This window comes from Epinephelus fuscoguttatus, linkage group LG18, assembly GCF_011397635.1.
Source record: "Epinephelus fuscoguttatus linkage group LG18, E.fuscoguttatus.final_Chr_v1".
NCBI classification, from domain to species: Eukaryota; Metazoa; Chordata; class Actinopteri; order Perciformes; family Serranidae; genus Epinephelus; species Epinephelus fuscoguttatus.
In genome coordinates this window covers 19,039,250-19,066,032 of record NC_064769.1, presented here as the reverse complement: position 1 = coordinate 19,066,032, position 26,783 = coordinate 19,039,250, and the positions used below count along the sequence as shown (strand labels likewise).

At 41.6% G+C, this 26,783-nt stretch overlaps 1 protein-coding gene across 2 annotated transcripts in view; it reads left to right on the top strand.

Annotated features, from left to right (window-relative positions):
• The window catches only part of pdlim5b (PDZ and LIM domain 5b), a 50,936-nt gene that overhangs the window by 12,651 nt on the left and 11,502 nt on the right, over window positions 1-26,783 (top strand). The window contains exons 3-6 of one of the 2 annotated variants that reach the window (XM_049603734.1): window positions 7,096-7,247; window positions 20,897-20,927; window positions 21,661-21,776; window positions 26,251-26,405. In XM_049603734.1, the coding sequence (XP_049459691.1) occupies window positions 7,096-7,247; window positions 20,897-20,927; window positions 21,661-21,776; window positions 26,251-26,405 (454 nt within the window). Of the gene's footprint in view, window positions 1-7,095; window positions 7,248-20,896; window positions 20,928-21,264; window positions 21,777-26,250; window positions 26,406-26,783 lie in introns of both variants that reach the window. The other variant, XM_049603732.1, reaches the window with a different exon arrangement.

The window sequence follows — 26,783 nt, the reverse complement described above, 5'->3', positions numbered from 1 at the left end:
ACTAGAGAAAGTAAATTTTGTATTACTTTCAAATATCTGCCATTATCACTCTGATGAAAAGTAAGTGGAACAATAAGACACAATGGATATGTTCATAGGTAGATAATCAGGCCCATGGACCCAAGGGCTCAGGTGGCCCCTAATTTAGAACCTCTTCATTAAGTCTCTGTTAGTATGTTTGCATTTCTTGTTAAGGAGCTTTGTCATTCATGCCAATAGCCCCAAAAGTCCTTAAAAAAAGTGAAGGAATAGCCTAAACATTCACTTTGACAATGTCACAAGAAAGACACCATAATGATCCATTTTAAGTGAGGTTTAATCCCCTCAGTTGATCTATAGGACTTCAGCTATAGGACTGGCGAGGAGCAACAGCTTGTTGTATCTGCCAGGGAGGGGACGTAGACATTTTGATTTGCTAGGTTCTTCATAACATTAGTTCAATCAGGAGAGACTCGGTTTTTTTATAGTAAAGAAAATCTTTATTAACATGTGCACGTAAGAATTTATGTGAAAAAAATGTGGAAAGCCTTTGGTGATTAGACCTCATAGAGATGGTATGAAGGCTGATGAATCCATAGCTGGGTTAGGTGTGGGGCTAGGGTTAGGTGCTGGTGGTGGTAGAGGTGGTGAAGATGAGATCAGAAGAAGATGGAGAAGTGCCAGTGATCTGGATGAGTAGATGAATGACCCTTTGTTGAGCTTGTCCTAGACTCTGGATACGATGGCTGAACGGGGTGGAGGAGGGCGCAAAGGTTCTGCCTAAGATGATGGCTGATAGCAGCAAAAGAGAGAGCAGATTTAAATTTTTTGCAGTGGCATTCTAATTGGCTGAGGTAGATAGCACAACTCAACCACAATTTTTTGTACTTGATCTCAAGAAGGGAAAAATAATGTCCATATTTCTAGGACGGCAAGCTTAAACTGCCTAAACTGTCAGCCACTGAGTGCAGTGACAGTCGAATGTTGATTGTTTGATTCACGTCGGGTGACTGTAGATCCTAATCTAGAAAAAATCTGGGGAATAGGCTGCGTTTGTCTGTTGTGATAAAGACAAAAGTAATGAGTAACAAACCCATTGCGTCATTTAAGTTGAAAAACTTTTTAGTTACATTTCTAGTTACTGCCAAAGTAGTGGAATTACAGTAACATGTTACTGTACCTGGTTACTTATACTTGATAACAGCCTGTCCCATGATATAAAAAGTGCTTCACACAACTCTCTGGATTAAGGTGCAATATAAATGTAGTCCATTTAACATGTACCATAGAAACTCATCTTAATTAGTATTCCAGTTGCCCTCTTAAGTCTTGCCATGGTACCTTTGTTGAACCTGTGTCGTCATGTTTCAGCTTTTGGAAAGCAGGACCACTGAATATTCTGCTAATAGGGTGGTATAGTCCTTTTCTGTCGGTCCAGTCATTAATAAAATGTACCGCCAAAGCATTTTACCACTTAACAATCATTATGCCATTTGGCTGAATCCAAAAAAGCCCAATTTAAACCCTGCCGGAGAGCTGAATGAATCATGGATGGAGGTGGAAACCGGCACTTGCACTTGGCTCGAGCCCCACCACGACTGAAAGCCTTTTCATATCATCTGCCTCAGCAGCGCTCGTCAGCCTGGTTTGTTTCTGACCTGACTAAAGAGCATTCACTATTCAGTGCTGGGTCGGTGCTGCTTTGTGTTGTTTTGTTTGCGTTGTCATGGCGATATGACCAAGGGCTCGTACACAGGTCTGCTTGGCATCTCCTGTTTTCCAGCAGGCTGATTGATGTAGTAAGAGACTGGGGTCAATCCATGACAACCACGGGCCTACCTCTGTTCAAGTACCCTTAATTGCGATGCTTGGCTCGGAGGAAAAGAGTACTTGCTATTTGGTCATCTCCCAACTGCTGTGTCCCACCTCCTTCTCGTACGTCCTTCTGTTTATTGTTTGAACAGATTCTGCAAGGTGTTGCAGGTGCGAGCGCTAAAAATAAGACTTCTCCGGGCAATAAACTCTACTTTATGGCCTGTGCTTGTGCTAGCCCAGCAGGTTGCTGGGCGCTGTACCGTCTAATGTTCTCTCCACAGATTCATCCCAGAGATTGTGCAGGGTAAACTCTTTTATTTTGATGAGCTTCACAGGTTGAATGGGTGCAGTCCTGTCTGTGAGTCAAGCCGCTTCAGCCTTATGCGTTTGTGATGACATAGTGTTCAGCCCAAGTCTTTTCCATATAAGGTCCTCTACCCTACACAGACATGACATGCATCTCACAGGCTTTCAGTCCTCACCACAAGACGCTTCCTGTAACATGACTTCTCAAAAGTAAAATGACCACAGCCCGCTTCCTTACTCCATAATTTCACTGAAGGCAGAAAGTTACACCAGCATGGAAGATGATTAGTTTCCCACTGGTGCAGTAGGTATTAAATCTGTTGCCTTACCTTAAAAGTGTTTGTTCTTCCATAAAATGTTTAGTGTGAAATTTAAATGGTTGTACAAAACACTGTAAATCAGTTGGTTAAAAATACAGCATTGATGTATTTGGTGAAGAATTCCAGTATTTTAGGAGTTCTGGCAGCAGCCTGCTCGACTGACTGTATCTGGAGAGGCTCTATAGGTCATAAATTTAGCCGAATCAACTACTTAACAAAGTTGCTTTCTCTCCAAACAGAATCTGTTTTCACTAATAATAAATCTTATAGAATGCTTTATTTTTCTTCATTAATTTATTGCTGTATTAAGGATAAGTTGATTACTGAATAAACATCTAAATCTTAACAGTCTTTGGTATTAACCCATTTTTTTTTCTGCTTTTGCGACTATATTTGATTATGGCTGTATAACAGATGGATTAGAGACACATGGAGTCAACGGGCTGTTAATTTTTCTGGGCTTCTGCTCCACTTGTTGTGTTTTTACAGTTAGTCCAGAACAAAATCTCTTCAACTTTCTCTTCATCTCTTCACAGTAAGGTGAAGACGGAGTTCTTCCACAAAGATTTTTATACCAGAAATAAATTAATGGGCTTTTTAGCCACTAATATTATAATCTCCAGTGTGCTATAGGATTTACCATAAGTCTTTAGAGGGATCTGCCAAGTATTGTCCAATATGCTGTAGCTCAGCGCAGAGGAACTTACATGTGTACTTTTGGACGAACTAGTCATTACCAGTAACTGCACAGCAGTAAAATCAGCAGTGTGGAGAGGACCACAGCAGCACAGCAGCCACACCATTATGTGGCTGGAATCCCATTCATGTAAGTGCAGTTAGAAAGACACTTCATTCATTTGGAAACGTCTTTCTCGTCTGCCAAACTCACATAAAGCCCCATGGTGGCCTCTGCGAAACAGCCCTGGGTGACTCTTCTATCCAAGCACACGACGTTTAAAATAGCAACTCGTGTTTTTTGATTAAGTGCACAAATTACACGATGTGATGCGGTTGACAGTATTTGGTAAAAAGCATGTTGCTCAAACATCCTGTTCTCTCGAGGGAGCTGGAGTAGAACGGCCAAAGTTCCACTTCATTACTTGTCTGCTCTCCATCACGAGTGCTTCAGACCTCTCTTGATTTATATTTATAGACCGTGGATGCCGGGGATTCCTGCCGTAACATCTATTTGTTTTGTATCTGTGTGAGGAAGACAGTGTTCGACTGGGATTTATAAAGCGCTCTCTGTTCGCCGCCGGCTACAGCATTAAACATTAACCGCATATTAAAGCACATAGCTTTATAAGCATTTATCAAGCATGTTCTCCTCTCTTCATGTCTTGAAATAGTGTTTGAGGTGCTACCATATATAGAGCTGTATAGTATTGTCTTTTCTCACACCCCTACATGGAGAGAACTTCAGGATGCCTTTTCACTCCCTCTCTTCCTCTCTAACAAACAGGCACACAGTGGGATTCAGAGAGAAGACTCAGTGTCTCTGAGACGTGCTCATTCAACAGTGTAGTGGCTTTTTTTCTGTCATTAACTTCCAGCAGAGAGCCAGCAGATGCCAGTAGTCTCTGAAGAGTGCTTATGCTCTCTTTATTGGCGTCTGCCCTGAAGAGCAATGAGAATTTTATTGAAAGTAAATGAGTCAGGACAAACTCATGCAGCAGGTGTGTCTATGAGTCGGTGCTGGACCCTGGGTGAGTCAGTGGAGGCTGAGTACCCTGCCCTTTGTTAGTAACACTCCGCATGTGGCTGCACTATAGGCTTCCAGGACGTTGGTATGCATACATCAGGCTCAGCTATGCATTCTGCACTTCCCGCTACTGATCTGCTTGATAATGACACAAGCAAAGCACAGCTCCAGAGAAAAATCTGTCGGTCACTGCCACTGCCGCTGTCACTTCCTCATTCTTTCCCCCTGCCCTTCCCTCCCACTCTTTTCCCTTATTTTATTATGAGGGTTAACACAATGGCACATTCTTTATGTCTCATTGGCTCCTTTTTTTAAAACTAAGAGGAAGTCTTTTTAGAGTTACCTAACCTGAATGCATTCTTCAGCAGAGGGGAGAAGGAATGCTTTGTTTGGTGTTTATCTATCTGAATCAGGGCTGGTTCATATAAATAACTACTCTCAAGTGTGTGTGACTGAAAAGTGGGAGGTCTTTCGCATGCATTTACAATTCATTGATTCACAGAAATGCTTTGTAGATGGCAGTGGGGGAGTGTTTAACCATTTTCTGACATTCAATTTTATATTAGTCACTAAGTAGAGTTGACAGTTAAAATCACTTTCCTCCCATCACGCTTCACACCTTCATCATTATATCTTTCTGTCTCTCAACGCATTCAAACATCTCACCTCAGCTCCCACGTTACGCACATGTGTCAGCTTCCCGTGTCCCTATATTAAGTGTCTGAGGCCTCAGGCAACTTGAGTTCTACTTTTTGACACTGCTGAGAGATTACATAGAGATATGATCCTGACAAAAGCACCGTAATATAATGAAGTACATGGAGTTCTTTTTTGTTCGTGCATGATTACAGGTTACAGGTTGTGGGTGTGCTGAGTGATTGATGAGGTGTGCACAGCCTTACGTAACCGCTGGTCGGTACCCACACCTGGTAGAGAGTCATCCCCTCGTCATGTTTTTTTTTCCTTTTAACGTTACTTCCTGTGTGTTAAATGCAAGCCTCAGCATGGAAGAAAGGGTTAGAGGACCTGATGAACCTCAACCCTACCTTACCCTACTCTCAGGAAGACCAGACTGTGGCAGAGCTTTAAACTTTTAAATCTTAGCTATGGGGTTTTAAATGATTATACCTCCGCAAATGGGGTAGCTTTTTACATTTCCCATATTGTAAGCTTTTCCTCACTTTTTATTTGCTTTGTAAAAAAAAATATAAAACCCTTACCCTTACAGCTCTACTTAAGGGTACATCATGTAAGCAGAGTTTAAAACCCAGACATAGTAGTTTTACACAGCATGTGTTCAGCATACGAAGGCTTAGAACGTGTGATCAGACAAAACGTTTTACAGACTGGGAGTCTAGGTCAGGACAAGAGGTGGGGCCAAATACATTAAGCTCCCAAAGCAAAACCTGCTTTAGAGCAAACAACCTGTGTACCACCACCTTTCAACACCACAATAACAGATGAAGTACACAGCAAAGAAAACCCTGGAGTGGCGTCAAGTTTCTGAATGTCCTTAAAGGGATAGTTTGGATAGTTTGAAGTTGGCTAGTATTCATACTCAGTGTTTTACATACAATAGATGGCTGCCGGCATAACCTCAGTTTGGAGAAGCAGACAGGAGTACCACCACAGATGCTAAGCAATGTACTGCTGTGGATGGGGGCAGCAGCAAAACTTACTTATGTACTTTAGTCACCTAAATAAAAACAATAACGGTTTAAGTGTATGCTATATTTAGAATATTTTTATGCTTTTTCTTGCAGCTTCTTGTTTCCCATCTGTGCTCTTGTCAAAGCCACCAGACTCCACTGAGAAAAACAGTAATTTTTGCTCGCCGAACATGGTAGCTGCTGCCTTAGTCAGTTAGTTTGTTTGTGTTACAGTGTGACTTTTATGCACTGAATTAACTCTTTGAAACACCAGTTACAAAATAGCACAAACCAACTAGCAGATCAAGGCAGTGGTAGACCAGCAGCTCCTCTGTTCAGGTATGTTAAATTACTGTTTTTCTCAATGGAGTCTGGCCTGAAGGAGTGCGATATAACGGCTTCAGTTTGCCTTCCGATATTGCTGTCTGACAGTGAAGTAAAGCAGTGAAAATATTCTAAATATGGCATACACTTACACTTTTTTTTTTTTTGCTGGCCCCCATCCACAGCAGTACATTGCTTAGCGTCAGTGTCAGTGCTCTTGCCTGCTTAGCCAAACTGGGAGCATGCCGACCAACATCTACTGTATGTAACACACTGACTATGGATAAGTATGTCATACAACCCCACTTCAAAAGATGGAAACTATCCCTTTAAGACACCCAGTGAAAGCAGTGAATGCAGCACTCATTAAAAATCTTAGGGGAGAACTGAAGATTTACGAACACTGATATTTACTCTGGGAGAGGCACAACCAGCACCACCAAATGCTGTAATCACTGTCAGTGGTTCATATTCAAAGTACTGAACTTTGCATTTAAATATGTGTGTAAATAAAAAAGTTTGGTTTTTAATTTTTTTTAACTAATTTATGTACCAATTACTCTCATAATGATGCATATTATACTTGTAAGAGATATGTATAGCACATACTCAATCTGTGGTCATTTTGCAGTGTGAGTGAACATTACGACTTGTTTTTGTAGATGTAGAATCCTGTCCCAGGGATGTTTTGATGTTTTGAAGAGAATAAGATGCCTATCTTATCAGACAAGAATTGCATAAGACAGGAAACGGAAAGGAGAGCACGATGCTCTGTGATTACAAGAAATAAATCCTCAAAGAATCCACACACAAGATTTTGAATTAAATGTCTGTCTGTTATTCATTTTATTAAACTGCACATGCAATCCATAAAGTTCCACGTGTTAACACAGCGCACTCTTCAATAAAGCACAAGAGGCGGAGTGTGAATACTCTTCTGTTTGGTGCAAATATGTCCATGATGAGCTTCTTTTTCTAAATTTTATTTGTGTCATTGCAGCTCACTGATGGAGGCAAGGCAGCCAAAGCCAAGATTAGTGTTGGAGACATCATTCTGTCCATTGACGGCATCTCCACAGACGGCATGAATCACCTCGAGGCCCAGAACAAGATAAAGGCCTGCGCAGGCAATCTCAGCCTCACTATGCAAAGGTAACAGTCGCACACATGCAAGCCTTACACATGAGCACGCACTTTCTACACCATAATCTATGGATTTCCTCGCTCAGCAATGGAATGCATGCTTTGTTGATTTTGCCTACCGCTGTGTATTTAAGTCTGTTTGAAGAACATGTGCCGAGCCAAGAGTTTCCATGCTTTATGTATGTGAAGCTACTTTTCACAGGATAGTGAACAGGCAAACAAAAAGATCTTAAATTGGCAATAGGAAGCTTTATTGCCATGTTTGTGCTTCTTCATTATTTGAAACAGATGAACTCCTGTTGTGCTAATTTAAAACAGTTCAGTGTTTCCGCCACAGCAGATGCTGTGTCACTGAGGTCCCGCAGGAAGTTTGGGAACGTTAAGAAGACTAAATTAAGCTTGATATTTCTTGCACGATTTATTTATCGGTTCACCTGCATTATAGTTAGTGTACATTGCCTAGCAAGTACTATTTTAGGTTTATAGTGATTCCCTTTTGCTCTCAACAGTTAATTGTACAGTTTGCAGTGTAGCATTGCAGTTTAGACTATTAAACAAATTCAATGCAAATAGACTTGAGGGTTACAGTAAGTTCCTGTTTAACTGTGGGCCCAGACCTTGGATCTCCAATAAGGACATATGTAGATTTGCAAGTGCATAGTTTTGGATACCTTATCAGAAAGTGACAGCATATTAATTTTACACAGCAAACACACGCAACAAAACATGATTAACCATCTGAATTATGTGTTATTACAGGGAGCTTCCTATGACCTACCATAGAACAAGTCCACCAGAGCATATCTTTACATTTGTACATGCTATAGTGCCATTTTGGAGTAGTTTAATATGCTATACATCAATACAACCCTTATATCCCAAATTTTAATAATATGTATGGACTTATGGCTATACTAATGAAATAAATTGCTAAAAAGTGCAAATCTTTTTTTTTTCCTCACATATGTTTTTCTGAAAAAAAAAAAAAAAAAAATCAGTTTATGCTCGCAACGTGATGACGCTTATTCCAACATAGAAAGTGCTGTGAATACCCGCGGTCCGGATTATAATGTTTTTGTTTTGTGCACTTTTTACTGGATATCTACAACCCCTTTGGTGCAAGAAAACAGCGCTCTGGGACAGGATGAATGCGTGATATGTTAGTGGAACTCCTCTGGTTTTATATGCAAAAAGAATTATTGCTCCATCTTATTTCGTTGCAATTCTACCGGCATTTAAAAATAGATTTGCAAATGGGATTGTGGGCGCTCTCGTTGGTGTTAAAGGGCAGGCATGGGAAGATATGAAGATGTCATGTCACGATTATCTTGGCCAAAATGATTGCAATTCATGATATTATTCTGATAATCAGCAAAATATGCAACTCTCAAAATGATACTAAAACGTACTGGAATCACTTCATTTTAAATTTTGAAGAAGTACAGGTAGGGCACATTTTTTTAGTAAAAACATGAGCTGGGCTTTTCAACTATTTGAAGTGGCATCATATCTTTTGATAAGAAATATGCTGATGCTAGATTAAGATCTTTAGCATTGTTTGAGGGTGGTGCGTATGCAGTCTGTTTGCAGTCTTTTATTGTTGGTTGCCCAGCAGTCTGTTTGGGTAATCACAATTATCCTGATAACGGAAATTCACCACAATCAAGATATTGTGATTGTTCTTTTTCTTGATCCACAATAAAATCATATATCGTCCCATCCCTCATTGATGGTTCACACATGTTCTTCCTGGCTGTGTAGAGTATGGCAAAGATTCTGCTCCTCTGCTTCTCCTATTAGACAAAAGGAAGACCTTGGTATTCTGGGGCCCTTGAGTATATTAAAGCTGCAGTGCTGTGGAGCACTTTAAATGAAAGCTCCCTTAATATAGCTCTCCGTAAAGTTGTAATATACGCTTCAAAGAAAAGAAAACAGGAATTTCACTGAGGTTGCCATTATATTTGTCCACCAAGGACAGGTTTCAGTCCAAAATATTTTATAGTCCATCTGCTAGAAGGCCAGAGTTTTACTCACAGGGACACTTTGAGTTGGTTTTGTAACGCAAAGAAACAGCTCAAACTTCTCAGTACATTTCACACGCAGCACTGACTGTCCAAGTCCAGTTCACTCAGCTTAGAGGATGTTACATGGAGTGGCTGTTCATCTTATTTCATATTGAGGAAGACAAATCAAAAAGAGTCATCCCCCTCTGTGGAATTTTAGCTAAATTCTTTAGCCAAATACATTTCGTGCAGCCGATCATAAAGGCGAATAACTTCAATGTCAGGCACAAACAAATGGAGGCGAAGCACGCACACTCTCCAAGCTGTAAAACATGTTGACAGAAAAACTCAAAGCCTGGTTTGCATGTCCTGTCATTCCATCACCACATCAAAAGAGAAAGGAGCCTCTGTGCTTTAATCGTGGGAAAATTGTCCTAAAATAGCCTTGTCCCACAGCTGCATGTAATCTGCTGTGGGTATTGGACGCACAATGAAACATCAAACATCCTGGTCTCACAGTACTTGTAAACTGTAACTAAAATCAACCACTAAACAACAAAGGTTTCCTCCTTACAAATAATACATGATTGTAGTTTGTTTCATTCCTGGCGGCATATTTTACAGGACGGTTTGTGTGCTGTTGATGTTGCACATTCTTATTCAGTGACACAGAAAGAAGGAATTCAAAACAACTTTGTATATAGTTGACATAGCTCCATTTTTTGAATTAAAATTGATTTAAAAAATGGTACTTTTACGTGGTACTTGAGAATTTAATATATTATTGGTGCAAAGAAGGTTGAAGAAAGTGAGGTTTGACACTCAAACTGATCATTATGCTATTGTCTCCTCAAGTACGTAAAGCTCAATATAAAATATATGTATTATTTTAAAGGGAAGCTCCTTTACTATTTTTTAAGGTTTTATGTCATTCTTTAGTTTTCTGGTAGCGTTCCTTATGTATTCAAATGTGAAAATTCTAATTTTGGTCAAAGTATGTATGTTTTAGCTAGGGATGGGACACGATTTTTGAATTTTCGAATAGTCGTTTTATTTTGAAAAATCGATTTTTTTAATGCGACTATTACTATTCGCCGTCTTATTCCCCCCTTTATTTGACATGCTATTCAGCTCCTAACCGCACGAGGGCAGTCTAGGATTACTACAGCGGTGTGAGATGGGCTACCGGCTAGTTTGATGCTCTTTTACAAACAGGAGAAACATGCAGAGACTACTACAGTCATCAAAAAGTTCCGTGTGGAACAACTTCGACAAAATAAACGAAAATGAGGTGCAGTGCAAACTCTGTGAGGCAAAGCTTGCGTATCACATGTCTACAACAAGCATGCTTGATGATGATTATTCGAACAATCGTTGAATAGTTGCCATGATTTTCGAATAGTGTTATTTTCCCAAGCCCTAAAAAGCTATTCCCATGTGACCTGACATAGGTTTCTGCATGATGTTGTTGCAAAATATAAATCCATGTACTGCTGTGAAGGCCACGTTAGTTCGGTTCTGAATGTCAAACAATAACACAAACAAAATAAACGACTGAGTCGGTGTCAGACCAGTAACCCTTTGTATTCTGAGAGGTAAATACTGTTTCTATCAATGGAGTCTGGTGGCTTTGAAGAGGGCGACATAACGGCTTCAGGTCTCTGTCGGAAAAGGCTGTCTGATGGCAAGATAAAGCAGTAAAATAATCTAAGTATACCTCTATTGATTTTTTTCAGAACTTTTTTGGAGGCTAAAATATATTTTGCTGCTCCCCTGTCCACAGCCACCAGACTCCTTTGACAGAAACAGTAATTTTACCTTGCAGGACACAAAGAGAGTCTGTGATGCAAGGGATCAGCACGCCCAGAGCCCCTCCCCTGCCTGCTGCCCGGCACACAATGGACCTGACCCTGGTTCCTGTCCCTGCGGGTGGTGAGCCCACAGGATGGTGGCTCCATGTTACTTGTTTGGGCTGAGCCCAAGGCCTGGCCACCAGACACTCGCTGGCGAGCTCCTCCAGGTCCTCCTCAAGGCCTTCAATGTCCGAATTTGCAGAGTCATCAGAGTTTTCTTCAATTGTTCTTCGTGTGGCCCCTCCCCTGGGACCACTTTGCCTTTGGAGACCCTACCAGGGACCATTAGCCCAGGACAACACAGCTCCCAGGATCATAGGGACATGCAAATTCCTGCACCACGTTAAGGTGGTGATTCTCAGTGCCTCCCATTAGAGGTGTTCTGGGCACGTCCAACTGGTAGGAGGCCCTAGGGTAGACCCAGAACATGCTGGAGGGATTACATATCTCGTCTGGCATGGGAAAGCCTTGGGGACCCCCAGGAGGAGCTGGAAAGTGTCGAGAGGGACGTCCGAGGTGCCTTGCTTGGCCTGCTGTCCCTGCGACCCGGCCTTGGACAAGCGGATGAAAATGGATGGATAGATGAAAGGCACAAAGAGTCACTGGTTACTGTTGCCTCTGATCAGTTAGATACTTTGTGTTATTGTTTGCCTTTTAGAATCAAACTAACATGGAGTCCACAGCATTAATGTTACATTGCCTAGCATCTGTGCCTCAGTGCTCCTGCCTGCTTCTCCAAATCAGGAGTGTTTCTACTGAGTAATAAGTAATACACTACCCATGGATCTATTAAAGGATAACTTAGATAATTTTCAACCTGGGCTCTATTTCCCCATGTGTATGTGTGCGTATGATTCATAGGTACAACTCGTTCTAATATTGGTTCAGTATTGAGGGAGGCGGATGCAACCGGGAGCTGCGAAACGAGCTAAAACGGTAACGGGGGCAAATGCGTCCTGTATAAGTTTGCGCATTAAAAGTGCTTTTTTTCGCCACTGACCGGTTCAGATCGCCAGTGCTATCTCTGTAAATAGCGTACTAAGCGTTTCCCTTACCTCTGGGCTGTGTGACCTCATCTCACGAGAGCTTTGCTCCACTGTGTCTGTAGCTGTCTCTACTCGTGGGACAGCCGTTTTCTTCAGGAAGAGGTGTTTCAGGATTGGATGTCTTCTCTTCTTCGGCTGGCAGTAGTCATCTTGGGAGAAGTGACCCGATGGTCTGCAGGGCGCAGTGTCTGGACAGGAGTGTTAGTATCCATTTGTAGCACAACTAGCCACAACTTCAGCATCTCGCTGTCCGACAAAGGCAGCCTATGAAAGCTGTACGGGGTGTTGCGCGACATCCTGTTCTTGCAATTCGGATAAGCACAAACACGAACCATTGTTTTCAATCGATGCAGTAAAACTCTCAACTGTACTCCGGGACAACCATCGCCACTTTGAGCGGTGCTCAGCATGGCTCCTCTGTTTTCTTCCGGCAACAAGCAAAGCTCTCGTGAGATGACGTCACACAGCCCAGAGGTAAGGGAAACGCTTAGTATGCTATTTACAGAGATAGCACTGGTGATCTGAACCGGTCAGTGGCGAAAAAAAGCACTTTTAATGTGCAAACTTATAGGGGACGCATTTGCCCATGTTACCGTTTTAGCTCGTTTCGCGGCTGCATCTGCATCTGCATCTGCCTCCCTCAATACTAAACCAATTTTAAAACAAGTTGTACCTGTGAATCATACGCACACATACACATAGGGAAATAGAGCCCAGGTTGAAAAATACTGAAGTTATCCTTTAATGTGTTTATACAGTACAAATGCAGTGTTACATTGAACCTCAGTGAGTCTTTACCTGCTTAAATAAAGGTTTAATAACAATAAAATAGCAGCATCTTTCACGGCATCAGTGCTGTAACCTACGTCAGAGCATGTTTATGAAGGCTGAGTGGGAGTTTCCAGTTGAAAAACATGGAAAAAATCCCGCCTCTTATGAGCGCTTTTTAAGTAGAACAATTCTCTTTGACATGCTCCATTTTCTCCTTTCATTTTCTCAGATCCTATTCATAGTTTTGATGATCACTGATAAGGCTGCTTTTATCATAACATTCCAAGACATGATTGATCTGATGACAGTTTAGTACCATTATGCCACTTTGTCATAGCTCACATTCTTTGGGCAGTTGCCTAAAAGGAAAAACATGTGTATCGAAACTAACATAATGAAGGTGTGTGTGAAAAACAAACACTACAGCCTGACATTTTGGCCTATTTATTAAAAACATATTTAAAACAGAACATGTAAGTGAGATCTGTCCACAATAATGAGCTCAGCTGCACTGATTTTACTATCAAGGGCTAGATAATGAAGTGTCTATGCTTTAATCAAACTGGAATTAGATAACATTTAATGCAAAAATTGGAGTCTGAAAGAGAAAACACAAACATTTGTGCATATACAAGTGCACATAGGTGGTTATAGAATGACTGTCACAATGATATCCTATGAATGTCATTAGGTTTAGGTAAGTAAAGTTACGTGGGTTAGGTTTAGTAAAAGCAACATGGTGACGACATACTTTGAAATGATTCAGAGTTCACTTGGATTCAAACGGTTCTGACAACAGGTCTCTTGGGGAAAGTCCTGTGCTTTGTGACCTATCCAGCACCCCAACCTGCCTCCTTAGGCGGATTACTTTCTTCTTTACTTCTATCAGCGCGTTTATCATGTGATCATAATCTTCCAAAAAATGTGCATTAAACATAAATTACTGGCCCATGATTACATAGGTTATATAAATTTTGGTGCTTTACTTCTTGTAGGAAAATGTCCAAACAGTGCATGAGATCAGCCCGCTCACAGTCACATCATATTTCCAATAGCTACAAATGTTGTAATTTTACAAAAAAGCATCTAATTAACATCACTTAAGTATTGCATGCAGTCTTTCCATCTATCATTAAGCCAAAAAGGCACTCACGGTCACAGACGCCAATATGTGTAAGTTATTTCCTTGTTGCTAGGTAAGGGGAAATATGTTTACAGAGAGGAAATGGACTCGGGCTTTCAAAGTACTCTCTACATCCTGTCGTCAACTGTCAAGAAGACTCTCAATGCGCAAAGAGCTGTTATGTGTTTTGTGACAGAGGGAGAAACCAGATTTTTCTCTCCAAGATTGTGGTCTCAGGAAAACATGTCAAAACAGTGTCTGACAGCGCTCAATAAGTTTGGCTTGCACAGTAGTTTTCATGACCAGAACACACTGGTTGCCCAAAAGTTGAGTTGGGAGTGAGTTGCTATGCAGAAAAACTACCTCACATTGTTAATGTGGGTTGTAAATAGTCCTCTCTGAGTTATATGCTTGTGATAATGATTTAATCAAATCATGTTTTTGGATCTTCCATCTTTGATACTTGCGGTTGATATGACTGGTGAATTCGATGGGTACTTTTTGTTCTACTATCATGGAAATATTGTTGTGGAGCAGCTGACACTCAGTTACACCATGCAGGCGGCCTTAGGAAAGTATGATAATTGATGTTTATTTATTGTCATTGAAATATGCAGCATGGCACAAAGAAACTCCACTCCCCAGAGGTTGTGGCTGGCTGCACCTGGTTCCAAAACCTCAAAGATAATACATATCAGCACCGCTAGCTCCGCGTTTCAACCATCTTCTGATGTTATACACAAGAATCTGTGTCAGCTCCCATAGCATTTTGCGCATTTTCCACTGTGTGTGCTTCAAAGGCATGCTGTTCCTGGGGAAATAGCACGGCATGAAGCTTTTGGAAAGCGTTATTGGTTGTATCAATCTATGAGATGAAATGCTGCCTGACGGAGTGGATTACTAGCTCATTGAGCTGTGGAAATTACAGTACATACATCAACATGTTGCACTTTGACCTTTCAAAATATGCTCTTACTTTAGCTCCTTTAGCTTTTCTTCTTTTGATTACATAACCTCCTTTCTTCTAACTTTAGATTTGTTTTAACCTTGTTGTAAGCACACCTGTTGGACTGCCCCACACACAGACAGTGCTGTAGCTACAGTACATGATGCCTTTTTTGGGGGGCCCACAGGCCACTTACTGTTGTCAGCTCAGCGGCTGTAGGTTAAATCTACAGATATCTCGTACATGACCCAACAAGCCTTATGGAATGGTTATAACAGGGTTAAGCAGAGGACAATCCATTACAGCCCAGAGCCCCTGCTGACTCCTGGCTGCCTCAGCCAGATGTGGTATGGTGGTCGGAAGAGAAGCAAGAAAGGATGGGGGCTTGTTATTGCATTGCTTGGACCTATATTAAAAAGATATATTAACTGGAGTTGCAGTTTATTCTGTTGTGGTTTGCTGCATCCAGAGATGTGACCTCAAGGAGAACTCCTCACTTGATTTATTCATCAGTCTCGTCTTTTGCTTGCCAAGATGAGCACATGTGACCGGAGAGTTATCAGTCGCACAGTGAAGCGTTGTAGAGGGGCATGACAAGGCACATGGTCCTGAATGCTATGAATGCCCTGGGTCACTACGATGCATGTGACTGCTGGTGATATGGACAAGTGCACAGGGCTCCCTACTTGACACGTGTGCAGACACATCCGACACGGCCAAGTATCCAGGCAACAGTCAGGCTGCCCAGTTACATGTTAATGAGCTTTAACTCTGAAAATAGCAGTCACGTTTCTGTCATTGTTAGCGCTGTCACAGTTTTAAATCTCTGCCCCTTCCTTTTTAAACCATCTGCTCTTACTCTCTCTAATGAAACATCCTCATGAGCTCGACTTAAAAGCACAAAATCCTCCAAGATGCTCATTCTTGGTGAAATATGAGGGAGCAGTGAGCAGACGGGGACCATGGAGAGATGAGAGAGGCCATGTGCCAGACACAAGCTGTGAGTTTTGCCACTGAGCGGATAGGCTGGCTGCACAGGAAAAACAGAAATATACAGAAAGAAAAGTTATTTTCCACACCCGTTAATTCCACATCCCTCTGTCAGAGTTTTTGTTTTGCTTTCCTATGTTTTTTTTTTTTTCCCTCCTTGTTTTCCTTCTTCTCCACGCTCTAGCTCAAATTTTCATGCGGCGGTAAATCTGCGAAAACAGATAGTGTTTGCCAGGTCTCCCATAGAGTTTTAACATTTATCACGCAAGTTAAATATAAGAGGGCAGGCCGTGTTCGACAAGGTCTCGGAATAATGTAACCCGCGCATGACATTAATAGCGTGTGAATTCAACTTGTCTCCATCCTCCCACATATCATGTAATATCTGTACCCAGCTCTGACTCCCAGTTTTAATATGACGAGGCTGAACCAAACGTCTCGATATTAAAGCGAGAGATGGTGACAGATGCTTGGAGCCAGAGGATCATGAAAGATGTTATTATGGAACCTTTCCAAAAGAAACTGTGTGTGAAAAAGTGAAAACAGCGCGGGGAAAATTAAAGGCTACTCTTATTTGAGCCGTTTTCCCTCCATGTTAAAAACTGGATATGGGAGTGTGTTAGAGCGTAAGATGTGTGTGTGTGTGTGTGTGTGTGTGTGTGTGTGCGGTGAGAAAGCGATGCCTATTAGCCTCTCCATCATTCAGTCAAATGCCATATGCCAGACTGTTTCTCTTGGCCCTTAAAGAGACACGGGCAGGGTGGAAATGTGTCAGTCTGCTTTGCCCTCAGGCTTATTCCTCCGGTTAACCTCCCCATTCTCTCTTTCTGGAGCTGTGTGTGTGTGTGTGTGTGTGTGTGTGTGTGTGTGTGTGTGTTTGACAGAGCAGTTGCACAGACAAGTCTACGTTGATGAAAACCACACTCAACAACTTTTTTTTCTTCTTCCAAGTACACTTTTGCTTTCAAGATAATGTTTATTTATATCTCACACTCATTTATTCATGTTTTTAAAGGTATGTAGTCTTTAGATTTGGTCCATAAATAAATCTTGTTGATATCAGCATCTGTAATCTAATAAAACAAGGCATCCTGATTAGATTAGGAGGAACTAACTGAAGTGTGTTCTGTCTTGAGCAAAACCAGGGCTGTGTCGTCAACAGGGGCAGGATTTCTGTGTATTATAAAAACTTACAGTAGCACAAACTGTGGTGCTTTGACTTACAAACAAAGCAGCCTATAATAGATCAGGAAAACTGTAGATATTATCATTACCAAGATTAGAAATGCCTCTAATTTAGATCTGTTGTATTTAAAGGCCCAGAATGCAGGTTTTAGGAAGATATATTGGCAGAAATGTTTTTGTAGCCTTAAAATGAGCCATTTATATCTACATATGAAGCAGGTCCTCTTCCATGGAGTCTGCCATGTTGTTTCTACAGTAGCCCAGAGCGGACAAATCTTGATAGAACCATTTGCATTTTTTTTTGTTACAGTAGTTCTCCCACATGCTTGGCACATGAGAAGTTTTAGTTATGCAACCTCACATCTAGATCCCACTAAATCATACACACTGGACTTCTGAGGATAACTTAAGTTCAATGAACATTACGTACAGGCCCCAACCCAGAGAATATAAAGATATACTTTCATTAATCACCAAAGGGAAATAGAATTTTTTCAATCTGTTGCTCTCACTTACTTACTTAGGGTGCTTTCACACCTGCCCTGTTTGGTTCAGTTCAATCAAACCCAAGTTCATTTGCCCCCTACGTGCAGTTCGTTTGGGCAGGTGTGAACACAGCAATTGGTTACTAATGAACTCTGGTGCGATGGCAAGAATGTGTTCCGACCTCGATCTGAACCAACTTTAGTCACATGACACATTTATTGGGTTAAACATGAGCATGTTACAGTCCTGGAGGATTATTAATGTGCACCTCCTCCTGTACTGCCTTAATATGCACATTCAGCACGTCCAATGCATCAAACATTGTTTTCTAGTTGGAGCAGCGCCTCATTTTCAAACTGTATGGTTTGATGAAAATGAACGATGACCAGCGCTAAAATCAACCTGCGTATGTCCCTCCATTGTGACATTAGAAAGTGTCGCATTTCTCTTGCAAGTGTACTCTTCTTCAACGTTTTGTTTACTTCCTGGATTTTTCCCGCATGGAAATTCCAACCAATCAAGAGCAGCTTTCTCGTGCAAGGAATTTGATCTGGTCCACTTGTAAATGCTGCCTTGAGAACACGAACCAACTCTACACTCTAACAAAATTAGTCCCTGATTCGAACCAAAGCAAGTGAACTCTAGGTCTGAAAGCACCCTTACATACACAAAGGCCTGAAATACACACACTGTTGTAGTTATATAGTATCCACAAATTCTTAAACAGAGGTCATTTCCAGAATGAAAAGTACATCTGCACAGATAGTTGACACAACAGTGACAGAATGACAGGTCCGTTGGTGTCATGACACTAACCAGATACACTCATAGAGATATACATTCGGACACCATAAAGTAAATACATGCTCGTGCGCCTTCACACTCACCCAGTGTTTGCAGAACAAAAGCAGGTCCAGCTAGGCAGGGAGCGGGATGACACAGAGGGGCTGAGCTGAACAGATGTTCGCAGGACCACCCTAGCAAGTGTTTGTTCAGTTTGCTCTGGGAAAAGAATGATAGCGAGTGAATCCGCCCAGCTGCCCCTCTCCGGGCCACTGATGGCAGATACACACTGCCTCATTGTAGACTGGGTCCACATATGTAATGGAATGTGCTGTTTGATCTTTAGACCTTTTACTGCTTTCCTTGGCATAGTCTGCTGCCACTCCATAAGCAGGTCCAATAATACAAGTACACTGGAAAATAAGCATACTGTATATTAGCTGCTAAGTGGAAACATTAAACGCAAGTATGGGCACAGATGACATCAACATCTGCTCGCAGGGTGGGGTTCTTTAAAACCTGATGCCAAGCTCAGTTGTTGCGTCTCAGCTCAGACAGAAAGGAAATGCTTGAGAGTTTGTTGACTGGTTTCCTAATATGGCAGAGAAAGGAAGGACGCCAGCGGACATACCATGGCAACTGGTCCGGAACCTGCCTTGCTGACTCACTGTCTGTTTTTTGTATTTTGTTTTTTAACGAGGAGTAAGTGACACATTGTCTGCACGTCCAGACCAAATATAGGGCACATTGGGCCTCATGCAGCAACATCCTCTTAAAATTGCTCTTATATTTTTTCTTAATTTTCTGTTGAGAGCAAAAATAAGAGAACTTAACTCCAGATGCACCAAACATTCTTCACCATTCAAATCTGCTCTTACCCTGGTGGATCATAATTGACCTATTCGCAAAAGTAATACCCCTTTTACTCCACTTTGTGATAGGGCAGATGTTGTGTTGTGTGCAAAACTCTGGCAAATGCCCACTTAACACTTAAACAAAGTAAATGTGATATTTCAGAGTCTCAGTACTGGCCTTACAAGAAATCAGAAACCCAGCAATGACCAGACATTTGTGATGCTGTAAATGCTGTGTCAGCATAGAGACACACAGTAACTGAAATTAAAAGAAAATGGTTTGACATGAAAATGGAAGCAAAACAACTCAATACCCAAGCCAAGCACTCTACAATGACAACTGGAGGAGGACAGGAGGAGGTGGAGGTCTCACAAGTAGACATAGAATAATCCAATTATGATTCTCTTAGTGCATTTTTTATTTAATTTTCCTCAAAGATAAATTATTTTTGGGATCTTGAAAACAATGTTTTCTTTTCTTAGTCTTGGCAAGAGTGCTCTTGAGCGCTTGGAAAATTTTCTCACACCCAAGAAAAGGGTAAATATAAGAAAAGATTGGTGAATCCCAAAAAATCAGTGGGCACTAACAATAGAAGGACAGATCATAGATGCATGAGACCCATTGTTATGAGACTAACAAGTGCCTTATGTGACATGAAGGAGAGGTATAAGGTGCACTTATGCTTAAGGCATCAGTACACAATGCATCCTAATGCATGTGTGTTTTTCAAATTTTGCAATAAAAGAATGACACAAAAGGAGGGGATGAAAGGTTTGTTGGCTATATCCTGGTTTCTATCCAGGATATCCCAAGAAAACAGACAAACAGACCACCACCCTCCTCCCATAGGTGATAAAACTGTGGCAGCTGCTTCAATCATAACTATAAATCAGATGTGCACCAAATCTCAAGGCTAGTCTGCACATGGACACCCTGAAGTACAGCGTGTTGACACATACCGGTAGTTTTGAATGTTTTAGCCCTTAAATTATATAGAATTATTGTTAACCATCTTCCAAAGCAAACAGTTTGTAACATAATCTACTTTCTAGGCTGACATTTGTTTTCTTTTGTGTTAGTGTGCAATAAAAGTGAATTTCTGGAGCTTGACTGTTGCTTGTGATCGGTGATCCATCACTGAAAACTTCTAGGTGTCTTTATTTATATATATATATTTTTTAAAACAAAGTTATGTAATTGTAACACTGATGTAGTTTCACTTTGAGATTTTTTCTTTTGGGGGTATTTTTAGGATGCTATGACATCCAAGAAACCAATTTATCTGACAAAAAAACAGAAGAAACATTAAATCAACTTTGTGGAAAAGAAATCTTTTGAAATAATTATAATAATTTAAAAAAATAGGTCAATGATTTGCCAAAAAAATGTTACTTTGCAGGTGACTTGTCAAAAAATATTGCCCTGAATTCAGCAGAGGACACTGAATAATGTGACCCTTTCTCAGTCCATCCTATAAACTAAGGTTGGATTGTCACAGCAGTTAAAACGTTCAGTCCTTTAATGTGCAGAAATTAAACTTGATTGCAAAATTATGAATGGCTGCTATAAAGTTAATGCATGTGCAGTGATTTTATGATTTTCTTTCTGTCTCCACAGACCCAGTGCCCCTAAAGATGGAGTACCTAAGGTATGAAGCACAATTTCACATAAAAACTGCATATTAATCAAAGCTTACCTGAATTTTGTTGTTGTTTATAAATGCTATACCAGTTTATTGGAGGTGAGCATGCTTATTGTGCCCTTCTGAGATTATGTCAGAACACAGATTGGCTTGGCATGTGTAGCTGACCCAAGAGGCCACGTTTTGTAGCACTTGTTTGGCACAGGCATGACTGCCACTCATGCAGAATTGTGAAAACACCTCAGATTTTGAAGTGGTTGTTGTGCAGTGCTTTTTGGATTGCTGCATGAGTTTGTTGTGGATTTGCTGTATGTGCATGCTGTGTGTCTCCACTTTTATCCAGGATGAACCTCAAGAAATCATTAAGCCTGTCCCAATCACTCACCCTGCCCCAAGCACGGCATACACCAAGCCATCAAGTCAGCCCAGCGCTGCATACAACAAGACAGCCAGGCCGTTTGGGGGGGACAGCAGTGTGGTCACAGCTTCCTCCCCAGCTCCCCCCTCCATTCCTTCACAGTCATCCGCTTTCAAGCCAGCTGCCCCTTCTCAACCGCCACAGCCTCCATTTCAGCTGAAGTCAAGTGTCCCTGCCTCGGACTCAGCTCCAGCCAATTCAGTTCCCAGGCCCAGCCCTGGTCGCTCCGCCTTCACCTCCCCGTCTGCCTCTTCCTCCTCATCTAACTCCTCCTCTCCAGCCAGAGTGACAGCCACCTCCTCCAATCCTAATGTCCCACAGCCCTCCGTCTATAACACACCTATCAACCTCTACTCCAATACCAATGCCTGTGAGGTGGCCATGGGACAGAGGCGAGGTCTTTTGGAGAGCCAAGGGCTGTCAGAGCACTTAAATGGGTAGGTACCATTTACCAGACACAGTTACCATATGTTTTCTTCATGTTGGTGTAAGCACAAAATATCATAGAGTGATTTAGTAATACTGTGTCCTTTAGCCAGCAGGTCTATAAGGAGTTGTGGTTCACAGGGGCCACAGATTAGTGGACATTTTTGCTTTATGGTCTCCCTAGAGAATACGTTAAAGAAAATAATATATTCCATGCTGCTTTTCCTACACCTCACAACCTCTGGATCGCGACCCCCTCTAGGGGTCGGCAAAGCTTCACAGGAGGTTGCGAGGCCTTCTTGATTTTTAAGCAAGCAGCAACCTCTGCGACTGAAAAACGAAGCAAATGCAGAAGTGCCAAAAACTGCAGCTCCTCTAATGGCCACTTGGGGCTGGGTCCAGAAGCGACTCAATCCCCATAGACTCCCATGTTAAAATGTTAAACTTAACAGTAGAAATAAACATGTTTAGAGCCTGGTACAAAAAATGGTTTTGGTTTCTATAGCTAATTTCAACATTTATGTCAACTGAACGGGGGTGAATTTATATACAAGACACCCGTTAAAATGTTATTAAGGCTTAAAGTCATGCATATTTAAGGGCGGGGCCACTTGAGTGACAGGCTTTCTGCGAGGCCTCGCCACAGTCTCTGAGTCATATACACTTCTCGGTCCCCCGCAGTTCCAACCTCTCATCCCTCTCATGCAAATACGCTCACAAAATGTCGAACCTGTGGCTTAAAATTGGGAATCCACAAACCAATGGGTGACGTCATGGTAGCCATGTCCATTATTTTATCCAGTCTAAGAGTGTAAGGCCTGTAAAAATATGAATTAATCCTATTTCTGAGCATTTAATTCTTTTTGTGAAGAAAGCTAAATTAAATTGCTATTTTTTAAAGTACATCTTATTATTCGAGAGGTAAACTCACACAGGATGAGGGCACGGTGAAGACCTGAACACAAACTATATTCACGGAGCCTTCACTCTCCGCTAAACAGCCTTGTCCAACTTTAGAAAAGTACACAGTTAAAACAAACACTAACACAACAACGGCCAAGAGAAGGGCCACTGAATTTGTCAAAAAGTAAGCCTAGGTGATATGTATGATTGTTTAAAAAAAAACAAAAACATAATACAGACAGAGAATAGTATAAAAAGTTCCTAAAAATATCAGGAAAATTATTCTCTGATGCAATATTATTCACAGGAAATAATCTGTACTGTTATTGTTATGTACTGAATATAATATTATATATATATAATATATATATATAGTACATAAAGTATTATCATGTTGTCAGAGTTGTCAAGTTTACTTAGTGATAGAAAAAGGGTCCCTTCAGACAAAAGGTTGGGATCCAGTGCCCTATTCCACCCCAAAATATGTGTCTCATTTGAAAAGCAAACACTGAAACAGCCCGTCGCCTATGTTTTCACACAGCTGCATACAAGGAAAATCCGAGGCATGCCGCACATCTTGTTTGAATCTTCCACAGGGCAACTGGAGAAGGAACAGAGTCTAGACGACATGCTAACTGATGCTACTGCCTGACTATCTGTGTATAATTGACGGTGTGGTTCACAGCACTGCCAAACACACGGTCTGCCCGACAGGCACTGCTGGTGCAACACTTGTTTCTAATTAGCCATAATCCTGGCAGCTCGGCGCTTCTTGGGAACAGGAGCACAGCTAACTTTGGCTGGACCGGGCTTCATCAGCAGGATTTGGCTCACTGGTTGGGTTACAGTAAACTGAGCCAGGTTTAAGTGATTTGCCACTCGTTCTTTACTCTGTGTCACCTGAAAAAATAGGTCACAGAGATCTGTTTTTATTGGCTTTAAAGCTGTGAGAACTGTCTGTTCAGGAATCTGTAGAATCTGTTTTATTTATTCTGGGTTTGATCTGATAACCTGTGGGAAATGTCAAAAAATGAGGAACAGAGAGCAAAGTTATTTATTGTAATACACCATGATGATAATGAAACCTTCATAAGTATCAAGTATGAGTTTGAGTGCCATTATGAGGCACAACATTGTGTAATCTTTAATCTCTCTGTTGTCTGAGACCTCAGACTTTCAGCCTAAGAGGTAGAGTGTATCTGTTGCAGCATGTGTGTGATTGTGCCGTGACTTGCATGCTTTGATTGTGGTTTTCTTCATGCACGTTCTCTCAGAAGGGCCTTTTACTTTGAGGAACAGTGTGAAGGATTTAGTGGCATCTAGTGGTGAGGACTGCAGATTGCAACCAACTGAAACCAGCTGTGCCAAGCGTGAACTCCCAGTTAAGATTCCCTCAGTGTTCACTGTTAAGGAGGTTTAACTGGGAGCCAAATTATCCACAGAGGTTTCTTCCTTTCCAGAACAAACGGACCAGGTGATTTAAACTTGTTACACTACCGAATAAAACAGTTTCATTTTACAAATCAGTGTTTCTCCGAGTCTCTTTGGCTCATCGCAAATTGGCCACTAGCCCAGCACCTGCTGTGTGTGCTCACCTTATTCCTGATCTAGACATTTGGGAGGTTTTTAGCGGGAGCCAAATTATCTGCAGAGGTTCCCTCCTCTCCAAAACAAATGGACCAGGTGATTTAAAGCAGTAAAAGCACTGAATGACTACGTGTTTCTGCAACGCTGTGGGGCTTATCACAGATGGGCCACTCGCCCAGCACCTACTAATGTGCGGTCACCTTTTCCCCTCTGATAATTTAAGATCCAGATGTTCAGGAGGTTTTTACTGGGAACCAGATTATTAGCAGAGGTCTGCTCCTCTCCAAAACAAATGGACACAATGATTTAAACCAGTAAAATCACCAAATAAAGCAGTTTGTCATTCAAAAAAGTAATGTTTTTCTGACGTTGCTTGTCATGGAGGCGCTGCTGACTAAGGTGGCCGATGAAAAAAGTGAAATGCGAATGGTCCTATCTAGAGCCATTGTTTTAGTTTATCCAATCTGGGCTACAGTACCACTGACACATGGTTGTGCAACATGGTGGACTCAGTGTTCAAAGATCCGCTCCTTATATAAACAGTTCATTCTAAGGTAACAAAAACACAATGATTCCTAAATCCTACGCACTGGACTTTTAAAGGGCATGTGTTTCGGACTATTGTCTACTTTTCAAACTGCTCTCTTCATGCTTCTTCTATGCTTCAGCCCTTTTCCATTTCCCCCTTCTTTGCCCACAGGAGGAAGAGTCAGAGTCAGACACCAAGTTAGTGCTGTGAATGATAATACATCTGCTGCAGTAGCTTTCTAACCACATGGAATGTGATTACAGCCTTCACATCTCTCTGGTTTATGATTACCAAAGGCATGCTTGCACCTCTTTGGAGCTAACCCTCACAAACCTCACATTCGTGCTCATCCACTTACAGTACATGCTCATTTCAAGGTCCAAACAAACTGCCAAAAACCCTGTAAGTAATCCATCTCTGGGATGCCACGGGACGCCCAGTGGGGGTCAGCTCATACTGTTCATTCATTTTCTCACTGGCATCAGACTCTGTGTCAGCTAATACCGCATTTACACCCAGTGCAGCACGGCCTGTCAGCACACCCAACTCCGCATCTGTTTAGCTCCATCTGCTGCTTGTGTCAGTGCGTTTACCCAAGGCCATACAAATCACTGCCGAGCATATTCTGCCTCGGCTAAGAATAGACCGGCGCGTGCTGTCTTCGATCATTCTTCACCTTGACTCACCTGACACATACACGCACTCACTCGCACTCACGGAATAAAAATTGCACATACTTGAACTTTGGACATTGACTTGACTCACAGTTTGGAGCAACTCTTGAACTAAACTGTGCATGTAAACACTTAACATAAATATTTTAGCACTCTGAAGTACCCAGGAATTATTTTAGGAAAAAAAAGCTGATCCTTTAATTTCACAGCACTTTGTCCCCACCTTGTGGTGAGATGTGGTCACTGTCACTCTCATCTCAAACACTCACTGCTGTTAATATGCAGACGGTGTGTTTAATTTCACATTTTATTGTTGTAAATCTAACGCTTCATCAAGCAAGATTGGTTTTCAAGTAGATTACTTGTAGCTTTATTATCTGACTGACCTCTCCTCTACTTTCTGATAGTGAGCCCCAGAGAAGTCTTAAGTAAAGTGACTTTTGACTAATTGTTTCTGCCTCTTTGCATTTTTCTCTTGTTACCTTCTTACTGCTCGCCTGCAGAACTCCACCTCCAGCTAGACCTAGGAGGTAATTGTACAATCTAACAGCTACTTAGGTCAAACTGTGACACGTGTGTTTACAAGCTGCACCCTTGACTGAATGTGGAGCACTCACTGAATAGTACAGTATGTATGTGTCCTGTGTGTGTTGATTGTTTGTGTGTATGTATAAACTGGAACATTGTGCTAACAGTTATTTTAAGCAGTGATGATCCCAGTGACACATGGTTAAGATACATTAGCTTCCATGTCTGTAACATCATCATTGCTTGATCCATCTGCCTGTACAGGAAACCTAACGTGGAGGCCGAGAATCACGCGTCCCCACTGAGTGAAGCCAGCAAGAAGCGTCTGATTGAGGACACGGAGGACTGGCACCCGCGGGGTAGCACCTCCCAGTCCCGCACTTTCAATATCCTGGCCCAGCTCACCGGTACTGAAAATGGTGTGTACCAACCTTAATGTGCTAGACAAGCTGTTAGTATTGTGTGGTATTGCTGTCAGTTCAATTTAGATCCATTACAATGTGCTCAAAAATTGCACACTAACCCATAAAACCACTTTACGTCGGAGGTTGCCAATTTTAGAGTAATCCTTTGGAACATATTTTCCTTAGAAGCCTTCATTAAACTGCTTTATCATCATATTTCTTTTATCAAAACCTCACTGCCTCTTCAGATTACAGCGATATTATAGAGTCTTCAGTCGTTACTTCAAGAGAGCTTTCATCACCGTCTGATCTCAATGTATTTTTTATATCACTGTTTTGACTGTAAGTGACATTGATGGCTACACGAGCAGGCTGCGGCTCTGGGCCTCTTTC